The following is a 25,998-nucleotide window of genomic DNA, read 5'->3' as shown; positions in this document are numbered from 1 at the left end:
GGGGAATCATTCCTGACTATGTGCAATGTCATAAACTTTAAAGTATTCTGGAAATACATTTTAAAAATCACAATAGTTATATTTGAACTTGTAGCAAGGAATGCCACTCTGCCAAAAAAATATGAAATTATTTGCTACACTGGCAGTTCAAGAGCATAATAATAAGATATTTATAATAGTTTTACTCTTGCTTTAAACTACTTTGAAATCCAATAAGGAAACGACATATATTTAAAAGTTTTTTATTACATAAAAATTAGCAAGACAAGCATATGAAAACTATATTTAAATTTCAAAGGATATTTCTCTCAATTTAATAGTTAATAGCTAAGATAACTAAAAAGCTATTTCTATATCAGTATTAGCATTTTAATACCGATATAGACTATGGAAAAAGCACTAAAGTTAAGAATGCTTTTTCCGTATTTCTATATCGGCATTAAAACGGACATGCATTTTAATATAATCGCTTTACTCAATATGGATATGGCAGATTATATTTTGATATATTAATCAAGCTTCCCCCGATATTTCTCTGTACTCTTTCACCTTCTTTTATGTAATTAGTTAGACAATTCTGTGGTTGCCTAAAGAAAGCTTGGCAGCAGAAAATAGAAAAGTAATCAGTTTTAGACTGAATCTCAAAAAGGCAGCCATCAGGGAAAGAAAAAAGAACACCAGAATTTGGATAAAACTTGGTAGATAAGGGGCAGGCTACTCCACCCTAGGCTTAAAGACTACCCAGGCTAAAGGGCAAGAATGAGAACTCAGAGGTAGGGAGACACCCAAGAAGGTGGTTCCTTGCCTAGTCTCCTAGGTTAAGGGTGCCCGTTAACAGCCTGTCAGCTCCAAGTCCACCCCTTCATTATTCTGCTTGTGATACTGGAACATTTCTCCCTTGCCATCTGGCAGGATGCTAAGCTCTATCAGAAGAGAGCCATGAAGGGATGCTGGAGGAGGATGGATCTTGTTTCCTGGCTTCAGTGATGCTCCTGCCTTGCCTTGCAGCAGCTCATAGTGAATAGCACATGAGGGATCCCTAGAGGTTGGTGCTAACCCCCAGTCAGATCCAGTGGCACCAGCTCTGCAGGTGGCTCCCCAGAGAATTCCATGCAGCAACACCTACTCAGAGTGGCTTCCCCTGGTCCCATAGAGGGTGGTACCCAGCATGACACGCTGAAGTGCTGGTTCCCAGTAAGTTCCAGGGCATAGTACGTTACTATGGAGGGCTTGCCCAGGTCCCCCAGAGGGACACTTTGCTTCAGGTTTCTCCAGTATAGCATCTTACTAATTTTTCTAATCTTTCCAGTAGGGCCAGGACTTTGACCCAGGGTGGAAATGTCCACTTCTATATTTGTTCCTTTCTTGAGTGCTCTGCCTCAGCCCTAGGGATTGTGACTTCTTTATCTGCTCTTCCTACATTCTTCAGATTTCTCTTACCCTCCCTAGTAGATAATACTCATCATAGTTAATAATTCTTTATATTAAACTTTCCCTGTTGAAAGGAAGGTTATGGTGTGGTTTCTGACTAGACCCTCACTGATACAGATACAGGCTCCAGCAATGTTCCAGAAGAGCCCATACAGACAGGATTTGGGAATCGGTTTGATTGTGCCCTTGGAACGGAGCCTAGTGCTGAGTTTTGTTTGTTCTTTTGCTGGTTGCAAATAGGACATGGGATGTTAGTAATCCATGGCATGCAGTTGGATCACAATTAATCAGGTTATCATCTTGTTGAAATGCCAACTGAAGCAGGTGCCTTGGAAGCCCAAATAGCTGCTGTTCTTGACTGGTAGGCAGTAATGAAGAACACAAGGACTATGCCACAGAATGGATTCTTCTGAGCTCACCAGAGCACTTACAGAAGGAAAATGACAAGCTCGGGTCCTTTATAGCTCAGCTAAGTCCTGGTCTGAGACACGGAATGATCTCATGACAGTCCTAAAGGAATCTGTTGCTTTGTTCTGCTACAGTGTTGATACGGCTGATAATCAAAATTTAATTGAGCATATTACTAAAATACAAGGTCAGTTGAAGCCACACATTATCAAATTTTTCATGTGAAAGTTAGAAAAAAAAAGAATTCTAAAACTTGGAATAGGAACATCTTGTTGAACCCACCCAAATAACACTAACATTCCTGAAACCAAAGTCACTCTGAGCCTTCACAGCAATTAAAAATAGCTTGCCACTCTGTGTCTGTGAAGATGAGCCTTTCTTTGTTTGAAACCCTATGATAACCTCATCTAGGACAAATGTCTTTAAAAGAGATGTTCATTTCCTCATGAGACCCAACACAATGAGGGTCAAATCCATAGCTAGGGTCCTATTTCAATAGATCCAGGGGAATTAGTGTACACTGCGACCCAGAAGAAAAAAGGAAAAGAATTGCAAGATTTTGCTATTACATTTCAGCAGCAACCCAGAGAACATGTGCAGCGGTGGATTCTAAGAAGGGTAGACCAAGAAGGGTAAAAAATATATAGCACTAGATCAGACTGAATTCATCGATATGGGTGCACGTACTAGAGATTCCAGATTTAACATGTTAGTTCATGCAGTGGAGGTAGCTAAACTGGTTGTTTAACTAAAACTTGTACTTAACCATGGTCTGTATTTGATGAGGGTAAAATGCCAGAGCTTCTCTGGCATGTGGAGGGGGGAATTCAAAGGCTCAGGGAGACAGACTCATTGGAGTAGATTCACCATGTGTGACTTGCACACCCACTCCCTGACCACATTCAGCAAGAACACAGAGGCTACTCATTTCACTACGGCATTGAGAAGCACACTGGAGAGGGGAGCACCAGCATCCTTGAAAAGCACGGTGGTTGCTCTCCATTGGAGAACAGGTATGACACCAAACAATACATGATTTCAATGTATCCAATTGGCAGGGACAAATTGACAGCACGTGATCACCCATAACAAACTGGGAGTACTTTCCATAAAGGGCAGCAGGGAGGAACTATTATTTAGAATGCCTTAGCCAACAGAGATCTTTGGTGGTGGTTAGTTGACTAGAGTGTTCCTAGAAAAGAAATAGATGGTCTGCCTATTAAAGAATTCCTTGATCAGTTTAACAGAAAAGAAAATCTAGATGTGGTAGATGGAAACCTGCCCTAAGTTGCCATTGCCACAGTGGAGAGTTACAGCCTCACACAATTTCCAGATGCAAGTCAATTCAAAGACTCAAAGCCCCTTGATTAAGTGGACACTGGGACCCCTTGAGGAAGGGCCCTGAAACATTACTACAAGTGCACTCCATCAATTTTCCTCCAAACCTCCCCCAGGGAGAATTGTAGCCATTTACTAGAGTGACTGTTTACTGGGAAAAAGGAAATACAACAGGCTTACAGCAAATACTAAACACTGGTTGCAAATTGACACTAAGATTCCTAGAGTCTTACAATGTTACTGTGGCTCACCATTTAAATTTATTTTTTGTTTTGGGATGTTTTTGGTAGAGATGGGGGTTAGTTAAATGGAATATGAGCCCAATGGGCCCATGGTCCATTTAACTTGTGGTACTTATCTTCAGTATCTGAATGTTTAGTTGAAATTGCCATAACCGGCAGCTGACAGTGTCCCCCATTGGCTCTTTAAATCTAGAGCAAGGCAATGTTTATGTTTTGCTCATGGACGTATCTCAAGTCCCTAGAATAGCATCTGGCACATAGTAGGCACTTAATAATTATATGTCAAGTGAGTGAATGAATGAATAAACCATATAAGATATATAATTTTAGACTTCAAATTAATAGTGACTTTCATGTCCAAGTGTCTTCTATACTTCTCTGTCTAAAAAAAATTTCTATTAACCATACAGAACAAAACTTTCAAGTTATTACTAAACATATTTCTGTCAATAATTAATAGGCATTTTTTTTAGCACTGATTATTTTCTTAGTAGCTAGGAGTCACTGAGATTTACAAATAGAAAGTTTTAACAATTCTGGATGTTATGTGGTTTTGGCTTTCACTCTCTGAAAGGTCCTAGTTTCAACGCAGCATTCTCAGAATTAATGGGTAGGCACTGTTTTCCTCTTTCTTTCCTATAGTAAAGCTGCTTAAGAGCAAAGAATCCCAACTCTGTTTCCACTTTCACCCCTACAGAAGGGCCATTTGTGTTGAAGCTTCGTTTTGGTTGCACACTCACAGTAAGAGAGGACGTTAGAAATCATGAGGAAAATCTGATGTATTTGCTTTTTTACCCTACCACCTTCCCAGTTCTGTTGCTAAAGAGTCACCACATGTATACAGTTGGAGACGATAAGAACAAGTATTCACTCTAAAGTCCAACAAAATAGTTCTTCAGCAACATTAGCTCCAAACTTGCATTTAAGATGAAAAGGAAATAAAAAGCTAGAACACTGACCTGTGTGATATAGATTATTTTGTGCAGCTGAATTAATATCTGCTGAATAGGATCACTGATCTGACGTACTTTCCTCTGGGACACAGCAATTCCTGCAGATGCTGTGGGCAATAAATTCTGTAGTTAGTCAAGTACTCTTTCAAAAATTATATTAATAAAAAATGAAGTAAAATTCTAACACAAATTTTAAAGACTTCACATTATCAATGAGACAGTATGCAGAGACTCTGTAATACTTCAATATTTTATGACATGGAATAAACAACATTTTCCCTTTACTTCTCAGACTCCTAAGTAACACAATGATATTACCTATAATAATATCTGAAAGACTGCTTATCTCTTGGATATTTTGCTGGCAATTACAGCAGGCTGCCATCAGGAGTCAGCAGTGCCTTAGATATAGTGGCCACTAAAAAGCCAGGCTTCAGACATGTATAATTAAGAGGGTATCATGCTTTTAAATTTTAAATTCATAAAGTCCTCTGTGACATATTTTAAGACTAATTTTATCAAAACTATGAAATGTAAACATTGAATAGACATTCTTACAGAGCAAAAAAATGAAAATTCTTTTAGCTAGAATTAAGTAACTTTCAAACCTTTGATTATTACAAATTACAATTTTCACCTAGATTTCTCTCCAGGTCTAAGTGGGGCACATTTATAATCTATCCTGAATTCTCATCATACAGCCACCCACCTTCATAGTTTCAGAATAATTTGGTGTCAAATTGTATATTGTTGCTTTCCCAGAATCCTCTGTCATAGCCACAAACAGTCTGTTCCTAACCTGAGGACTGCAGAGCTAATTAAAGGAATGGCTTTTGTCTCCAGATTACCTACAAGGCCACCTCTGCCTCTTTGCACCCACAGAACACACTGGATAAAACAAAAAGAGACTTTAGATATGTGATGTGCATTGTCTTCCTCCCTTTCTCTTCCTCCTCTTTCTATTTCCCTTAATCCTCTTAACCTAGAGTGTGCTTTCTGCAATAAAACTTCTCTTGCCAATTTCCTTTTAAAAAAAATTGAAAGTTCCAAAGACCCTCTTTTCTTCCCTTCAAACAACATTGAGGCTCTATGAAGTTAAATGTGAATATAGTCATTGCTTTAACAACAGCTAAGCGTTTTTAAAAGTGCTCCTTTTATAAGCACTTCCTGAGAAAACTTGCATATTTTACCATAAATATTTTGTTTTCAAGACATTTAAAGAGAAGATTCAACATGGTCATTTAAAAGAGTCAACTTGTTTTACTAGAAGCACATGAAAATGTATATTTAAGACATAAAATGCAAAAAGAATAAAATACAAACATTCAAAGAAATACTACTTTCTTTACAGATATCTTTACCGAGTTAGTTTAGAATTTAGCACAAGAAATAATCTAGTTCTAGTTCATCTGCAGTTAACACCTTGTTTAAATGTTTAAAATTTAAAGAGTCTATATCCCATGGACACAATGTTGACTCCTTTTAATATCAATTATTTGATTGTTAACATGAGGTTTAATAAATACCCCTGGGATGAAAGTGTAAGGAGGCAAATAGAAAGGGTTAATGTAGCTGTAAAAAGAAAGCAGAGAGCTGGAATTGTCTGCCCCATCTTGTGGAGATGGCCAAGTATACGCGTGCCATATTTTCTACAGCAGTGCTTCTTGGAGAAATAATTCTTAAAATATAACTGTTTGTCTAGACCCAAACCAAATACTAGACTGTGTAACATGGCCAAGTTGATGTTGCTACAGAAAAATTAACTTTACATTTTCTGAAAATGGAGAGCTAGTGTTTTAAAAAATCATTTTTATATTAACTATTTTATGTTTTTGATTTGAAAATGCAACATTCATTGGTAATGAGTTAAAACCTCACAGCATGGCACAGAGTTCTTAGGTCTGTGATGACATTCTGAATGGGATATCACATAGGTTTGACTCTACCTTGCCACAAGAATGTGCCCATCTGTGGCCCTAAATACAAAAACAGAGAGTTAGCTAGAATGTCTGCCTTCTGAATTAATCAACTGTGCAATTTGCTTAAAAATTATTTTTCTTAAGACCCTTTGACCACTACCCTCTCAATCCCAATACATCCTTGAATTTTGGAAATAGTTTTGATTACTTAGTTATTAAAAAACAAAAATGTTCAGTTACACATGCCCCTATAAAAACAAGCAAGCAAGCAAACATAAATGTTAATATTACAAATGAGATTCAAGGCTCCCAGGAGCCACCACCCATCACAGCCACCTCGCCAGAAATAACACTTGGTATCAGAGTGGTGTGTTGCCTTCCACTCACTTTTCTGTCCACTTACATATGTAAATGTATACTTCAAAACAGTATTTTTCAAACCATACTTGAGTCTTGAAGCCAATTTTAATTAATCATTATCAGCATTTTGAAAAATACAATCAAATGAACTGGAATTAGATTTTAAAATTTCAGAGTACATTGGAAGGGTCCACTCAGTCAAAACATAAAATGTGCTTTCTATCAATAGTCATTTCCAAGCATTTGAAAGCTACTATTATGGAAAATCTATAGTAATCCGTCCATCTTCCCTTCCTCCTTTCCTCTCTTTCTCCCTTGCACTCCTCCTCCCTTCATTCCTCCCTCTCTCCTTCTGTTCCTTTGTAAACAAATGGCGACACACCATTTCACATAAACTGTTGTACAATTTGTTTTTTTCACTCAGCCTATAATGGAGATTGTTTATTCCCAACATATGCAGTTCCAGCCCATTCTCTGTAACCACTAAAAACTGCTATGGGGCCTGGATGCACTGTAGTTTACATAGCCATTTCTGTCTTGGTGGGCACTTGCTTTCCATTTCTCATGATAATAAGTGATGCTGCAGTGAATATACACATGCAAGCCTCATTGTGCATAAGTACAAGAGTTCTTTTAGAGTAGACAAAGTGATTGAAATAGCTGGACCCAAGGATACATTGAAGCAAATACATTTTTAAGTGGCTGAATCAATGTATACTCTGACCAGAAAAGAATCCATTTTTCTACACCTCAGTCAACACTATATGTTATCAAATTTTCCGCTGTGCCAATCTGATTGTTTTTGTATTTATCTAAATGCCAGTGATGTTGCTGTACTTCCTTGGTAAATTTCTTGCTTGTATCCATAGTTCTTTATTCTTATTGATTTGTAAATGCTCTTTACATATTCTGAATACTCATCCTTTTATTGTGTTTTTTAAAAATTGAGAGGGGGTCTCACTCTGTCACACAGGCTGGAGTGCAGTGGCATGATCACAGTTCACTGCAGCCTCTGCCTCCTGGGCTCAAGCAGTCCTTCCACCTCAGCCTTCAGAGTAGCTGGGACCATAGGCATGCACCACCACACTCAGCTAATTTTTATATTTTTAGTAGAGACAAGATTTTGCCACATTGGACAGGCTGGTCTCGAACACCTGGCCTCAAGTGATCTACCCACCTCAGCCTCCCAAAGTGTATTTTTATTCTTCATTTAAAGGTTAATAACTGCCAAGAATTTGGCAAATGTTAGCCATATTATTTTATCTAGCTTTAAAGCATTCTCTCTCAGTAAATCTTTCAAATTAGCCCACTGAAAATACTAAACTTCCTAATTGTTCACCAAAAAAAAATGCAGCATATATTTATATTAGCAATTTTGTTTCGAGAATATTTGTATTAAAATAATTTTTTATTAAACAGACAACTGTAAGGCTGATCACAGTTCATGTGCAATGCCAGCCATACATGATATGCCCAAGGTTCATATCTACGTGGTATTTTCTACTGCAAAAATACATACACAATATTTGGACTCCTTAAAATTCAAATAAAATCAAAGTTTAAAATATTGGGATATTTTGTATTCTTTCACAGTTTTTATTAAAATAGTAAATTTGACTAGTGTTTTAAAACGGAACTACAAAATTTCTTATAAGAGGCAATTTACTTAAAAATGTCAAAAAGTCATTACATAATTATATTTGCTAGCTTACTCTGTGACAAGCAAGACACTATTTTTGCTTATCATGATAATAAAGAGCTATTTTTTTCCCCCTTTGGAGTGTTAGGTCAGAGGACCTGGAAGAAGAGCAGTGCTTATTTTTTAGCAAGGACTTAGGTGAGGCATTGGGAGGTGTTTTAAGCATTTAGTCTTCTCTAATCCACACAACCATTCTGAAGGTAGTTGTGTGGATGAGAGGATACTAAATGCATAGAACACTTACCAGCCCCTGTAAACTGTCTGCTCATTTATTGGGGTAGATCCTATCCCCATTTTACAGATGAGGAGACTGAGTGCTAAATGCTTCTGAACCACCAAAATTCACAGGCTGAAATCCTAATCCCCAAGGCAATGGCATTTGGAGGAGGTGAGCTTGGGAGGTGATTAGGTCATAAGGGTGGAGGCCTCATGAATGGAGTCAGTGCCATTATAAAAGAGGCCACAGGGAGGTGGTCACCCCTTCTACCATGCAAGGACACAGCGAGAAGGCGCCTCTGGTTACCGCAAATACAAAACAGTGCCTACACTCCTTCCCATCCCGAAATGTTATTTCTCTTCTTAAAAGGCTTGCTACTTTTAACATGATGCCCTACCTATCTCTCTGAATATTTAATTAACTATTTTTGTGAAGCATGTAGACATAATAAGTCGAAAGCATTAGGTTTTTGCAGCTAGTGCTGTGCGCTACATTCTGCTTTAGAATCTCATAGCATAATAAACTAGACAAGTTAGTTGCCCATCCCTGCTGCTCTGACACTTGATTTATACTATACGTACAGTCTATTGAAGCTATAATTCACAATTATATACTCTGAAGCTGTTAATTACTACAAATTAAGTCCAAAAAAGTGGTTTACACTGTATTCTCCCAGTTGACCAAAATATGGTATCGATATACTATTTTTCTGAATTCTCTCAGCTATGAATCAGGAACTTTTGGACAACTGGAGAAAAAAAAGGTTAAGGAAGGGGATCCGTGAAGAAGCAAAAAATACATGGTTTTAATGAATGGGGCCAAAAGACACATGAGCTTCTCTATATTGGACCAACTGTCTTGTCAAAATACAGTACAAATTTACTCTTACCTCTTTACTATTGTAACAATGAAATAAAGTAACTTAGTTGTAGTTCAAATCTATAAATGTTCAGCAATCAATCCCTGTGTCCCTGGTTAGATGAAGGACCATGAACTCTCAAAGATTTTCATGAAAGGGTCACCCAGACCAGACAACCACAGATGTGGGAGAAAGAGCAGATTCAAATGTGACATTTGAGACCAGGAAGAATTAGTAGGCCTTCAATAGCACAGGACATGCATTGGGTGTGAGGGAAGTTGTATTTGAGTGTGGGTTCTTAAGAGAAGGAGTAATTCCAGCAAAGGGTGAAGTCGGCTAAGTGAGGACTGCAACTGAAGAACAGCAAAACGTTCAGTTTAGCTGGTGTGCAGTACAATAAAAAAAAAAATACAGTATGTACATAGCCGAAGAGGTAGCCAGGGACCATACATGATGGTGAGGAGCAACAGGGCTGACTGTATTTCAGGGAAGGTAATCTCACAGGGAGAGGCATACAGCTGAAATCAGAGCCCTGGCTTGAATTGTCTCTCTGCTAGGTACTAGCAATATGGTTTTCAGAAACTCACAACTTCTTTGGGCCTTAGTTTCTTCTTCTGAAATGGGAGCATGGTAAAAATGGGAATAGAACCAAGGGGGCTGAGGTCATACACATTGCGGGGAAATCAATCTACAGTGCACAGTAGTGTGGGGAGCAGGAGCTAAGGACTGCTGAAGCTTCAGACTGAGACACTGAGAATATGATGTTCCATCAAAAGAGAGAGGGAAGTGACAGAGAAGATGGTGCATCGGAGGATGGATACTTCCCAGCACAGACCAGCAGATTGTTCTATAATCAGACAAAAATTGTTCAGAAGGAGTTTGGCAGTCTAGGCCTAGATGCCCCCGCCACCCCAAACTCCGGTGGAATTTCCCACAAGATGACAGCAAGCTGAGTCAAAGCTTCGGCTCCTTGCACCTCTGGGTGATCAGGCAACAAACTTCCTTTCATTCAAAACTTCAGAAACAAGCTGTTTAAAGGCCAGAAGCAAGGCTGCTTTGAAGTCCTTCACTCTTGAATTCTGGCTGAGCCTCTTTTATGCAATGTGCTTTATATTCCTCTAATGGGTAATGTCACAGTATATTTAACTAACAATCTACACCAATAAAGGAGCAGACAGTTTACAGCCCTGTAGTATTAGAGGTTAACCTGCATAAATTAATATATTGGTATGATTTTACACCCAGTCAAGAACTTGATCACAAAAATGATATCATTTTATTGCCTTATAGAAATTCTACTGGTCTTATGCTTAATTTAGCAATCTTATTTCAGCTTTTCTTTCTTGCCTAAGTATATAAATCTCTGTTCTTCAAATGCTCTTAAATCAGCATTTTTGTCTTCCACCAGATTCTATTATTAATGGGTTGAATAAAACTCAGACACTTGCTAAAGAATAACTTTAAGAATTGTGCTTTTCTGCCCCAATATAAAAAATAATAAGTAGTTATATAAACAGAAACATTTTTAATTGAAAGACTATATGAAACATCCCCAATAAATTACTGAATCCATACTGAGCGGAGTCAATTAAGAATAACAAGGTTCCAGCTATAGTGGAGGGCAGGCATGGAGCCCAGAGAGAAGAAAGAGGCCTCTTGCTTTCAGGAGAGTGAATTGCTGCAGCAGCCATTATATAGAATGGTTTGGACACAACCTTAGTTGTATCATCATTTTTCTTGAAGAAAGAGAATTAATTGATGCTTAATGACTGATTCAATGATTAATACTCTCTTATGGTTTAAATGTACTCTGAGGTCCTAAAAAAAAAATTACTCCCCAGACAAGAGCCAATACATGGATAGATTCTTAGCTACTGGTACTTACATTTCTATCCAGGAATAATTTGGTCAGATGTCCATATGTATGTCCACAATGGTATGGTTCATGCACAAAAGATTCCACATGAACCTAAAGTCTTTGATATCCAGGTTTCTTATTATTATAATTGGCTCTTCTGTCACCATCCTCAATACTCAAATTGGTCAATGAAACAAACCAATTCAAAGCATATTTGTAAATACTTTTAACATTTTTAAATCCATTAAAATTATTAATAATGGCAATTTGGAACTTGAGAATGATGTTTTTCTCTATTAATTCAATTATTTTGTACACCATGCTACAACCATCACCCAAGTCATGCTGACCTTCCTCCCTTTACTCCTACCAGAGCGTGGGATACCTTTCAACCTTTACTTCCTTTAGCCTTTCCTCCCAAGCAGAAACCCAAATGGCAGAAGTGTGAGCTGCCATTTAACAGCTGATATGCAATTTGCATTTGGACTTGAATTGGAACCACCAGTAACTTTTGTGAGATGAGTATTCCTTTGGAAACATAGTACCCTAAATGATCATGAAAAAACCTACATCTCCAAGCAGCAACCTCCTGGGACCCGGTACACACTCCCTCCATGCCTCCTTTGGTATGAAGAATTAGGAAGCAAATAATCATTGGTAAAGAAAATTTCTTAACTCAATCTGAAATCTAAAAAATATATATGTATATATTTTAATATAATAAAATAATTTTAAATAAAAATAAAATATTTTAAAAGTCGTACATGGAAAAAAATCAGTGATTCCCTTACTGTTTTAGATTCCTTATGCAGTTGCTCTCAATACAATAGCAAAGATAAGAGTTTATACAGTGATGGGTCTGAATCAGTCACTCAATAAATAGTTTCAAGGGCCTGATCTCAGAGGAAATAGTCAAGATATTTACAGGCATACTTCATTTTATTGCGCTTCACTTTGTTGCATTTCAAAGATGTTGCTTTTTTTTTTTTTTTTTTTTTTTTTTACAAATTGGAGTTTTGTGTCAACTCTGCATTCAGCAAGGCTACTGGCACCATTTTTCCAGCAGCATGCATTTACTTCATGCCTCTATGTCACATTTTGGGAATTCGCGGTATTTCAAACATTTTCATTATTATGAGATCTGTTGTGATGATCTGTGATGACTGATCATTGATGTTGCTGTTGTAATTGTTTTGGGGCACTACAAGCTACACTCATTTAAGACAGTAAACTTAATGGATGGATGTTGTGTATATTCTGACTGTTCCACCGACCGGCCATTCCCCCAGCTCTCCATTCTACATAGGCCTTCCTATTCCCTGAGACACAACAATGTTGAAATTAAGCCAGTGAATAATCCTACAATGGCCTCTAATTGTTCAAGTGAAAAAAAGAGTCACATGTCTCTTATTTTCAATCAAAAGGCAGAAATGTTCAAGCTTAGTGAGGAAGGCATGTCAAAAGCCAAGGTACCAGAAAGCTAGGCCTCTTGCATCAAACAGTCAGTCAAGCTGTGAATGCAGAGAAAGAGCTTTTGTAGAAAATTAGAAATGCAACTACAGTGAACACAAGAATAATAAGAATGACAGTCTTATTTGCTTATGTGGAGAAAGATTTAGAAGATAAAAGATCAAACCAGCCACAACATTCTCTTAAGCGAAAGCCGAATCCAGAAGAAAGCCCCAACTCTATTCAACTCTATGAAGTCTGAGAGACGTGAGTGAGCTGCAGAAGAAAAGTTAGAAGTAGCAGATGTTGGTTCATGCAGTTTAAGAAAAGAATCCATTTCCATAACATAAAAGTACAAGGTGAAGCAGTAAATGCTGATACAGAAGCTGCAGCAGGATAAGATCTTCCTATGATCTAGCTAAGATAACTGATGAAGATAGCCACACTAAACAATAGATTTTCAAGGCAGACAAAACAGCCTTTTATTGCAAGAAGATGACATCTAGGATTTTCACAGCTACAGAGGAGAAGTCAAAGCCTGGCTTCAAAGTACAAGCTGACTCTCTTGTTAGGAGCTAATGCAGCAGGTAAACTTAGATTGAAGCCAATGCTCAATGACCATTCCAAAATACTAGGGCCCTTAAGAATTGCACTAAATCTATTCTGCCTATGCTCTATAGATAAAACAACAAAACCTGGATGATAGCACTCTGTTTCCTGAATATTTTAAGCCAACTCTTGAGATCTACTGCTCTGAAATAAAGATTCCTATCAAAATACTGATATTGATTGACAATATACTTGGTCACCTAAGAGCCCTGATGAGGATAAACAGGATATTAATGTTGTTTTCATGCATGCTAACACAACATCCATTCTGCAGCTCAATGATCAAGAAGTCATTTTGACTCTCAAGTCTTATTATTTCAGAAATCTATTTCATAAGGCTACAGCTGCAATAGATAGTGACTCCTTTGATGAATCTAGGCAAAGTCTATTGAAAACCTCCCAGAAAGTATTCACTATTCTAGATGGCATTAAAAACATTTATGCATTTTAGCTCCAGGTCAACTCCAAAAACAAACCAGCAATCCCGAGAGAAACCACAGATGCTCTGAAGGAAGCAGACTGCTCCTGCAGGACCTGGGAGACACCCTAAATGCTCAGCTGCAGCAAGATCCACCCAAGGAGAGTCTGGGTTCAGACACGCCTAGCCTTGCCTCCACTGGATGGTCCTTCCTTACCCACCCTGGTAGTGGAAGACAAAGGAGGTATAATCTTGGGAGTTCTAGGGCCCCACCTACTTCCAGTTCCTCTCCATATTACAATACCTGATGCTCTCTGGAAAACATCACCTCCTGGAAGGAGGCCAACCAGCATAAAAACAGAGCATTAAACCACCAAAGCTAAGAACTCTCACGGAGTCCATTGCACTCCACCCCCCTGCCCCACCGCCACCTCCACCAGAACAGGTGCTGGCATCCACAGCTGAGAGACCCATAGACAATTCACATCACAGGACTCTGTGCAGATAACCCTCAGTACTAGTCAGGAGCTATGTAGACTTGCTGGGTGGCTAGACCCAGAAGAGACACAACAATCACTGCAGTTCAGCTCACAGAAAGCCACATTCATAGGAGAATACTACATCAAGGGAACACCCCATGGGACAAAATAATCTGAACAACAGCCTTCAGCCCTAGACATTCCCTCTGGCAGAGCCAACCCAAATGAGAAGGAATCAGAAAACCAACCCTGATAATATGACAAAACAAGGGTCTTCAACACCCCCAAAATAATCACACTTATTCACCAGCAATGGAGTCAAACCAAGAGGAAATCCCTGATTTACCTGAAAAAGAATTTGGGAGGTTAGTTATTAAGCTAATCAGAGAGGCACCAGAGAAAGGTGAAGCCAAGCTCGATTAAAAAAATCCAAAAAACAATACAAGTGAAGGGAGAAATATTCAAGTAAAGAGATACCTTAAAGAAAAACAATACAAAATTCAGGTAACATTGGACAAACGCAACATGCTCTGCAAAGTCTCAGCAACAGAATTGAACAAGTAGAAGAAAGAAATTCTGAGCTCAAACATAAGGTCTTCAAATTAACCCAGTCCAACAAAGAAAAAGAAATATGAACAAAGCCTCCAAGAAGCCTGGGATTACGTTAAACCTAAGAATAATTGGTGTTCCTAAGAAGAGAATTCTAAAATCTTGAAAAACATATCTGGGGAATAATTGAGGAACATTTCCCAACCTTGCTAGAGACCTAGATATCTAAATACAAGAAGCACAAAGAACACCTGGGAAATTCATTGCAAAAAGATCATCACCTAGGCACATTATAATCAGATTATCAAAAGTTAAGATGAATGAATCTTAAGAGCTGTGACACAGAAGCACCAGGTAACCTATAAAGGAAAACCTATCAGATTAACAGCAGATTTCTCAGCAGAAACCCTACAAGCTAGAAAAGAGTGGGGCCTTATCTTCAGCCTCCTCAAACAAAACAATTATCAGCCAAGAATTTTGTATCCAACAAAACTAAGCATCATATATGAAGGAAAGATAAAGTCTTTTTCAGATACAGGCTAAGAGAATTTGCCACTACCAAGCCACCACTACAAGAATTGCTAAAGGAGCTCTAAATCTTGAAACAAATCCTGAAAACACATCAAAACAGAACCTATTTAAAGCATAAATCACACAGGACATATAAAACAAAAATACAAAGTTAAAAAGCAAAAACAAAAACAAAAGTACACAGGCAACAAATAGCACAATGAATGCAACGGTACCTCACATTTCAATACTAACATTAAATGTAAATGGCCTAAATGTTCTACTTAAAAGATACAGAGCCACAGAATGACTAAGAACTCACCAACCATCTGAAGCCAACTATCTACTGTCTCCAGATTAACCTAACACACAAGGATTCACATAAACTTAGAGTAAAGGGGTTGAAAAGGACATTTCATGCAAATAGACACCAAAAGCAAGCAGGGTAGCTATTCTTATATCAGACAAAACAAACTTTAAAGCAACAGCAGTTAAAAGAGACAAAGAGGGACATTATATAATGGTAAAAGGCCTTGTCCAACAGGAAAATACCACAATCCTAAACATATATACACCCAAAACCGGAGCTCCCAAATTTATAGTACACTAATAGACCTAAGAAATGACATAGATAGTAACACAATAATAGTGGGGGACTTCAATACTCCACTGACAGCATTAGACAAGTCATCAAGACAGAAAGTCAACAAAGGAGCAATGGATTTAAACTATACCTTGGAACAAATGGACTTAAGAGATATATACAGAGCATTTCACCCAACAACCACAGAACATACATTCTACTCAACAGTGCATGGAACTTTCTCCTAGATAGACCATGTGACAGGCCATAAAACAAGCCTCAATAAATTTTTAAAAATTGAAATTATATCAAGCACTCTCTCAGACCACAGTGGAATAAAACTGGAAATCAACTGCAAAAGGAACCTTCAAAACCATGCAAATACATGGAAATTAAATAACCTGCTCCTGAATGAGCATTGGGTCAAAAACAAAATCAAGATGGAAGCTTAAAAATTCTTTGAACTGAATGACAATAATGACACAAACTATCAAAACCTCTGGGATACAGCAAAGGTGGTGCTAAAAGGAAAGTGCACAGCCCCAAATACCTATATCAAAAAGACTAAAAGAGTAAAAACTAACATTCTAAGGTCACACCTGAAAGAACTAGAGAAACAAGAAAAAACCAAACCAAAACCCAAAGAAGAAAGGAAATAACCAAGATCAGAGCAGAACTAAATGAAATTGAAATCAACAACAACAAAAATACATGGAATGAAAAGCTGGTTCTTTGAAAATATGAATAAAATTGATAGATCGTCAGCAAAATTAACCAGGAAAAGAAGAGAGAAAATCCAAATAACCTCACTAAGAAATGCAACAGGAGATATTACAACTGACACCACTGAAATACAAAAGATCATTCGAGGCTACTATGAACACCTTTATGCACATAAACTAGAAAACCTAGAAGAGATAGATGAATTCCTGGAAAAATACAACCCTCCAAGCTTAAATCAGGAAGAATTAGATATCCTAAACAGACCAATAACAAGCTGCAAGATTGAAATGGTAATTTTAAAATTATCAACAAAAAAAAGTTCAGGACCAGACAAATTCACAGCAGAATTCTACCAGACATTCAAAGAATTGGTACCAATCCTTTTGACACTATTCCACAAGATAGAGAAAGAAGGAACCCTCCCTAATTCATTCTATGAAGCCAGCATCACTGTAATACCAAAACCAGGAAAGGACATAACCAAAAAAGAAAACTACAGACCAAAATCCTTGATGAGCATAGGTGCTAAAATCCTTAACAAAATACTAGCTAACCAAATCCAACAACATATCAAAAAGACAATCCACTATAATCAAGTGGGTTTCATACCAGGGATGCAAGGATGGTTTAACATACACCAGTCAATAAATGTGATACATCACATAAACAGAATTAAAAACAAAAATCAAATGATCAAATAGATGCATAAAAAGCATTTGACAAAATTCAGCATTTCTTTTTTTTTTTTTTTTTTGAGATGGAGTTTCGCTTTTGTTACCCAGGTTGGAGTGCAATGGCGCGATCTCGGCTCACTGCAACCTCCGCCTCCTGGGTTCAAGCAATTCTCCTGCCTCAGACTCCTGAGTAGCTGGGATTACAGGTATGCGCCACCATGCCCAGCTAATTTTTTGTATTTTTAGTAGAGACAGGGTTTCACCATGTTGACCAGGATGGTCTCGATCTCTTGACCTCGTGATCCACCTGCCTCAGCCTCCCAAAGTGCTGGGATTACAGGCTTGAGCCACCGCACCCGGTCCCAGCATTTCTTTATGATTAAAACTGTCAGCAAAATTGGCATACAAGGGACATACCTCAATGTAATAAAAGCCATCTATGACAGACCCACAGCCAACATAATAGTGAATGGGGAAAAGTTGAAAGCATTCTCTCTGAGAACTGGAACGAGACAAGGATGCCCACTGTCACCACTCTTCTTCAACATAGTATTGGAAGTCCTAGCCAGAGCCATCAGACAAGATAAAGAAATAAAGGGCATCCAAATTGGTAATGAGGAAGTCTAACTGTCACTGTTTGCTGACAATATGATCATTTACCTTGAAAACCCTAAAGACTCCTCCAGAAAGCCCCTAGAACTGATAAAAAGAATTCAGCAAATTTTCCAGATACAAGATTAATGTACACAAATCACAAGCTCTTCTATACACCAACAGCGACCAAGTGGAGAATCAAATCAAGAACTCAATTCCTTTCACAATAACGACAAAAAATATAAAATACTGGCCGGGCACAGTGGCTCATGCCCATAATCCCAGCACTTTGGGAGGCCAAGACGGGCAGATCACGAGGTCAAGAGATTGAGACCATCCTGGCCAACATGGTAAAACCCTGTCTCTACTAAAAATGCAAAAATTAGCTGGGTGTGGTGGTGCGCACCTGTAGTCCCAGCTACTCGGGAGGCTGAGGCAAGAGAATCACTTGAACCAGCATGCAGAAGTTGCAGTGAGCTGAGACTGCACCACTGCACTCCAGCCTGGCTACAGAGCAAGACTCTATCTCAAAAAATAAAATAAAATACTTAGGAATATACCTAACCAGGAAGTCGAAAGACCTCTACAAGGAAAATGATAAAACACTGCTGAAAGAAATCATAGATGCCACAAACAAATGGAAACACATCACATCCCATGCTCAGGGATAGATAGAATCAATATTGTAAAAATGATCATACTGCCAAAAACAACCTACAAATTCAATGCAATCTCCATCAAAATACTGCCATCATTCTTCACTGAATTAGAAAAAAAAAATTCTAAAATTCATATGAAACCATAAAGGAGTCGGCATAGCCAAAGCAAGACTAAGCAAAAAGAACAAATCTGGAGGCATCATACTACCTGATTTCAAACTATACTATAAGGTCATAGTCACCAAAACAGCATGGTAGAGGTATAAAAATAGGCACACAGAGCAATGGAACAGAATATACAACCCAGAAATAAACTGAAATACCTACTAACTGATCTTCAACAAAGCAAACAAAAACATAAAGTGGGGAAAGGACACCCTTTTCAACAAATGGTGCTGGGATAATTGTCTGGCTACATATAGGAGAAGAAACTGGATCCTTGTCTCTCACCTTATACAAAAATCAACTCAAGATGGATTAAGGACTTAAACCTAAAACCTGAAACTATAAAAATTCTAGAAGATAACATTGGAAAATTCCTTCTAGACACTGGCTTAGGCACAGATTTCATAACCAAGAAACCAAAAGCAAATGCAATAAAAGCAAAGATAAATAGCTGGGACCTAATTAAACTATAGAGCTCTTGCACAGCAAAAGGAACAGTCAGCAGAATAAACAGACAACCCACAGAGCGGGAGAAAATCTTCACAATCTATAAATGTGACAAAGGACTAATATCCAGAATCTATAACAAACTCAAACAAATCAGTAAGAAAAAAATAAACAATCCTATCAAAAAGTGGGCTAAGGAAATGAATAGACAATTCTCAAAAGAAGATATTCAAATGTCCAACAAACATGAAAAAATGTTCAACATCACTAATGATCAGGGAAATGCAAATCAAAACCACAATGCAATACCACCTTACTCCTGTAAGAATGGTCATAATCAGAAAATCAGAAAACAATAGATGTTGGCGTGGATGCAATGATCAGGGATCACTTCCACATTGTTGGTAGGAATGTAAACTAGTACAACCACTATGGAAAACAGTGTGGAGATTCCTCAAAAAACTAAAAGTAGAACTACCATTTGAGCCAGCAATCCCACTACTGATTATCTAACCCGAGTCTAAGTCATGATACAAAAAAGATACTTGCACACACCTGTTTATAGCTACATAATTCACAATTGCAAAATCGTTGAACTAACCCAAATGCCCATCAATCAATGAGTGGATAAAGAAACTGTTATATATATATGTGTGTGTGTGTGTATATATATGTGTATATATATACGTATATATGTACACACACACACATATATATACACATATATATACACACACATATATGATATATATATGTATGTGTGAAGTACTACTCAGCCATAAAAAGGAATGATTTAACAGCATTTGTAGTGACCCAAATGATACTACAGACTATTATTCTAAGTGAAGTAACTCAGGAATGGAAAACCAAACATCGTACGTTCTCACTGATAGGTGGCAGCTAACCAAAAGGACGCAAAAGCTTGAGAATGATAGAGTGGACTTTGGAGGCTTGTGGGGAAAAGTGGGAGGGGGTGAGGGATAAAAGACTACAAATATGGTGCAGTGTATACTGCTCAGGTGATGGGTGCACCCAAATCTCACAAATCACCGCTAAAGAACTGTACCCCAATAACTTAAGGAAGAATTGAATAAATAAATATATAACCATTTGTGATTAATGGTCAAAATATCAACAGTAACATGAGTTTGGAAGAAGTTGGTTCCAACTCTCACGGATGACTTTGAGAGGTTTAAAACTTCAGTGGAAGAAGTAATTGCAAATGTAGTAGAATAGCAAGAGCTTAGAATTAGAAGCGAAGACTGAAGATGTGACTGAATTGCTGCAGTCTGATGATAAAACTTGAACAGATGAGTAACTGCTTCTTAGGGATAAGCAACAAAAGTGGTTTCTTGTGATGAAACCTGCTCCTGATAAAAATACTATGAACGTCATTGAAATGCCAACAAATAATTTAGAATAGTCTCTACATTTAGTTAATAAACCAGCAGTAGGTTTCAGGGGACTGATTCCAGTTTTTGAAATAAGTTCTAGTGTGAGTAAGATGCTATCAAACAGCATCACACGCTGCAGAGAAACTTTTGTGAAAGACTCGATTGAACAAACGTCATTGTTGTCTTATCTTACAAAATTGACACAACCACCATAATCTTTAGCAACCACCAACCTGATCATTCTGCAACCACCTACATGGAGGCAAGACCCTCCACCAGCAAAATGACTATGACTCGTTAAAGTCTCAGATGAACAAGATATTTTTAATTAGAGTATATATATTTTTAGACATGTTATTGTATAGTTGATAGACTTAGTATAGTGTAAACATAACTTTTATATGTACTGGAAAACCAAAATATTCATGTGACATGTTTAATTTTGATATTTGCTTTATTGCTGTTGTCCAAATTGGAACCTGCAATATCTGTGAGATACGCCTATATCTACAAAAGCTGTAATGAAGATGCTTACAATCTGGTTGGAAAATATAACTAATACTTCACAAATCCCAACAAAGTATATAATTACATGCCAAATTATATAGTATAGACTAGTATAATAGAAGTTTTGACTAAAACTTGTGAGCAAATTTTTACATGATAAAAAATGCTATGCAACATAATAAAAGAAGGTATGTACTTAAAATCACTTTGGCAATTGTGAAAATGAGTTTTAAGTATATTCTGTTAATAATTAACTTGAAAGTAAACTATCATAAGTTGTTCATATAAGGACAACTAGAATGTTAGCTATGCTTTCTAGAATATTTGAGCAAAAAAAAATTGACAATTTGATTTAGATCTGTCTTTGCTAACAAAATACAAAGATTAAAATAGATCCACAGTCATCCAATAAGAAAACATAATTAAGGGCCCAGAAATCATAAAGTGACAATTCCTTTCTTTCTTTTTTTTTTTTTCTGGAGACAGAGTCTCGCTCTGTCACCAGGCACCAGGCTGGAGTATAGTAGCACTATCCTGGCTCACTGCAACCTCCACCCACCGGTTCAAGCAATTCTCCTGCCTCAGCCTCCCGAGTAGCTGGGACTACAGGCAAGCGCCACCACGTCCAGCTAATTTTTGTATTTTTTAGTAGAGACGGGGTTTCACCATGTTGGCCAGGATGGTCTCGATCTCTTGACTTTGTGATCCACCCGCCTCAGCCTCCCAAAGTGCTGGGATTACAGGCTTGAGCCACCTGGCCAAGTGACCCTTTCTATTAAAAGTGCCGGGCATAAGAATCGCCGCACATCAGTTCAGTGCCTGGGTGTCAGGTCCTGTCTAAACAAAAACGAGCAAGGGAGGGAAAACTGTCAGTGTTAATCCGGTCAAATTAGGCCATCTTTTTAGTTGACATTAAATTTGCACTTGAAAATTTAGGTTTGACCTACATACCCTAAAATTTACATTTGACCCACACTAATAGAATCTATAATATTACAGTATGTACTTGACAAAGAACATGATTTTCTCTGTTATATTTTTGTATGATTTAATTTCCATAAATATATGCCATTTCCCTTGCCTTGAAATGAAAGAATTATTTCTTTTTTATATAAGACAGAGACATTTTTCACCAATTCTAAATACTTGGTAATATCCAGTTGTTTGATTAACTGATTTGACTTTATAGACAACAGGATAAATCTATTTTTAAAGAACTTAGTTTCCCAAGGCATGGGACATCTACACAGCCTAATTTCATGTAGTAAGTAGATCAGGTATGAAACAGTCCAGCAGGAAAGGTATTCCTTTTCCAGTTTTCTTTCTGATGTTCATATCAAGGATTAAGCTTCAGTATCATGAAGTATATATTCACTATTTCTCAAATATTAGGTAATGTTCCTTTGCAGCAAAGGCAACAAATCTCAGGATAAGCAGACAAAAATATCTACTTAGAATTTAATGTTGTCTTTCTTAGATTTGTATTTACTTTTACAATGGTCATCTGTTGATGGCAAGTGATTCTATACTGGTTCTCATTTACAGAAATAATACCAACTTTCCTTTGTAAATGAATTTAAATTGAGTTAGTCCAGGCAAAGAAAAATATTAGGAAAATAATAGCACATATAGTTCTCAGATACAGGCAAATTTGTACCGTGGTAATTTCCTAGTGACTAAATTTGGGAAAATAGAGCTAAAATAATTAACATGTTAAAAATGTTTCTTCATTCATTTATTCATGTTAATTACTGTTAATATTCTCATTTGTATAATACAGGAATTCCTAAGTTTTCTTTTCTATTGGCAGGGAATTGCAATCCATTATTTAATCCAAACAACTCCCATAAAATAAATTATTGATACAATTTAGTTAGGATTAAAAGACAGAACAAGGGGATTTTAAATACAAGTAATGTGAAATAGTTTCATCGTTACTTGTTCTAGAGGAGTTTGGAGGTACTGCTGCTATTACCACAACTAAGAACCTAGAAGTTCATTTTTTAGGAGTACCACAAAGGCAAGATCATATTATAATACAGCCACTTGGCACTCTAAAATAATGGTTCTAACCCTGTATTCTGCCATAGTACGCAGAACATAATGGTCACATACTGGATATATTCCTGAGGGAATGCCCTGATTTTGACAAAATTCTCCCCTTTCTGCTATTTTTTCCAGAACATTTAGGCAATACAGGGCTGTAGATTTTGGTTATGCATAACTTTCAACATGTTCCTCTATCAAAGAAAGCAAAACCAAATAAGTAAATGAAAATACACTAATATAATCAGCTTATTTTAAAAATAAAAATAAATCATTCACAAATTTAAGTGCTTTACCTATTTTTCATAACAAATACTTAAGGTATAACTCACTACTGACAGGACCAACAATGTCTCACGACACCTTGGTCCAAACTTCCCACTTTATTGTTGGAATACTGGATTAATGACACCTCTTTATACTTTTAATTAAGACAGAGATACGAAGATAATGACTGGATTAGAGCATGATTTGCAGATGAGGTAACCTAAGTGAATGGCACTGGCACTAGTTGTTTATGGTTTGATAAAACAACCAACCAATCATCCAAATTTATTTGCAACACTTAAGAGGTATGACTTTTATAATTAATGGCAAAAAACCTTCATATTAAGGTTGAGAAAAATAAAGGTCTCATTTTCTGACATGTAAAGTAGAATAACTCTCAGTGGGTAATCCAAATGCTCCCTTGTGAATTAATGTGTTCTACAATATTAGTAAAATCTAACCACTCCTTTTATGAATAAAATTTAGCATTCACTGGTAACACTTAAAATGGCCAGGAGTCATGGCTCACACCTGTAATTCCAGCACTTTGGGAGGCCCGGGCAGGTGAATCACTTGAGGTCAGGAGTTTGAGACCAGCCTGGCCAACATGGCAAAAACCCATCTGTACTAAAAATACAAAAATTAACCAGGCATGGTGGTGGACACCTGCAATTCCAGCTACTTGGGAGGCTGAAACAGGTGAATTGCTTGAACCCAGGAGGCGGAGGCTTCAGTAAGCTGAGATTGCACCACTGCACTCAAGCCTGGGTGACATAGCAAGACTCTGTCTCAAAAATAAGTAAATAAATAAATGCTTTAGTGTATTCTGATACAAGTTTTAAAATATATGAATCAGCAGATTTTTAAAGAATTAGCATAGCAAACTGCAGGGATAAGAAAGAAATGTATGTAAACTGGGCCATAATGTAAATAGTTTGTTTAAAGGTCCAGAGATCTGATCAGTGTCACTGACATAAAATCAAGTCTGGCATTGAACTAAGTCAACATACTGTTTAGGAAAAAGAATTTCTAACATGGGTTACAACAGAACTGTTAATTTCTTTTTTTTTTTTTTTTTTTTTTTTTTTGTTTTTGTTTTTTTTTTGAGGCGGAGTTTCGCTCGTTACCCAGGCTGGAGTGCAATGGCGCGATCTCGGCTCACCGCAACCTCCGCCTCCTGGGTTCAGGCAATTCTCCTGCCTCAGCCTCCTAGAACTGTTAATTTCTTACATATATATCTGTGTTCCATTCTTGCTGTTATAAAATCAATTAATAACAATTATCTTAATTTCATGATTACATTTTGAACTTACCTTTGCCAAAATAACAGGAGCAGAGCATGGTCAACATGATAGTTTCAGGCATCTTAATAATAAAACCATCATTTTTGGCATCTATGCTGATGTTGTAACGACCCCAAACTGTCAATAACTCTTCCAAAGCAAATTTAATAAATGTGGAGACATGGGCTAATATTACAGTAAATCAGTTTGCCTATGTTCACTATACACATTAGCTCTACAAAAGAATGTGAATCAAAAATTAACCAATAGTAAAGTAGAAAGCTATGCTTAATCAAGAGTTGTACACTCACATATATGATAAAAGCATAATCATTAAACTTTTTTCTGAATTGTCTGGGTTTAGCTAGTAATTTTAATGTTACCAATGGACTTTGGTCCTCTTTAACAAAAATTGGAAACACTAATTAACACATTTTTCCCAAATGCTTATTATAAACTTTTATGTTTAAGGATCTATAATTTTTCAATTATTAGGGAAACAATATTTCCTAATAATGTTTTAATCACGGGTGAATCACCTGAGGTCAGGAGTTTAAGATCAGCTTGGCCAACATGGTAAAATGCCATCTCTACTAAAAATTCAAAAATTAGCTGGGCATGGTGGCCTGCGCCTGTAATCCCAGCTACACAGGAGGCTGAGGCAGGAGAATCACTTGAACCTGGGAGGTGGAGGTTGCAGTGAGCCGAAATTGTGCCACTGCACTCCAGCTTGGGTGGCAGAGCAAGACTCTGTCTCAGAAACAAAAAAGAAACATAAATAAACAAAAAATAATTATTTGTGTCAGAGTAGAGGAGACAGAAAAAAATATGACTTACTCTTGTCACTCTACATGTATCATGTAGGTGTAGAGTTTACAGAAATACCGATGTAAAACATGGTTACTATTTTTTGTTTGTAGGTATGTACTTGAAGCATCAATAAGTCAACTGCATAACATTCCCACCATGACAGAAATGCAAATTTTGGAAAAAACAGCCCATAATATCTCAACCAACAAGTGAACACAGAAGGCATTTTGTTATCATCAACTTGGTAGACTAATAATGGTGAACAAACAAAGCAGAATTTTTCTGCTCTTTGATTAAAATTACCACGCAAGCACTGTTCAGACATTTCAGGCCCAACTATAATTCTGCATTTGTCCATCATGTGTTTAAAATTAATGTGATCTAGTAAGTACTACCATGATCTTTGAGATTTCGAAGAATCACAGCAGGAAGGCTGTGGGACTGCCACCCTGTCACTAACTCGGCCTCTAGTTCCTTAATGTGGGCCCTGAGCATGAGGGGTGGCACTTTCAGAAGCAGGTCAAGAGGCAGCAAAGCTGAAGAAATAA

At 37.3% G+C, this 25,998-nt stretch overlaps 1 protein-coding gene across 7 annotated transcripts in view; it reads right to left on the bottom strand.

Moving 5' to 3' along the window:
* NEK10 (NIMA related kinase 10) overlaps positions 1 to 25,998 on the bottom strand; it is a 248,798-nt gene that overhangs the window by 26,586 nt on the left and 196,214 nt on the right. For 4 of the 7 annotated variants that reach the window (XM_012435538.2, XM_012435541.2, XM_012435539.2 and 1 more), the window contains 3 exons: positions 25,846 to 25,986; positions 6,319 to 6,348; positions 4,379 to 4,479 (listed from right to left, as the gene is read on the bottom strand). In XM_012435538.2, coding sequence (XP_012290961.2) covers positions 4,379 to 4,479; positions 6,319 to 6,348; positions 25,846 to 25,986 — 272 coding nt within the window. The remainder of the gene's footprint in view (positions 1 to 4,378; positions 4,480 to 6,318; positions 6,349 to 25,845; positions 25,987 to 25,998) is intronic. The other 3 variants (XM_012435540.2, XM_012435542.2, XM_012435543.2) reach the window with 3 other exon arrangements.

The sequence above is a fragment of the Aotus nancymaae genome, unplaced genomic scaffold, assembly GCF_030222135.1.
Source record: "Aotus nancymaae isolate 86718 unplaced genomic scaffold, 86718_ANA_hifiasm-v0.15.2.pri h1tg000019l, whole genome shotgun sequence".
In the NCBI taxonomy this organism is placed as follows: domain Eukaryota; kingdom Metazoa; phylum Chordata; class Mammalia; order Primates; family Aotidae; genus Aotus; species Aotus nancymaae.
This window is presented reverse-complemented; position numbering and strand designations above follow the sequence as displayed.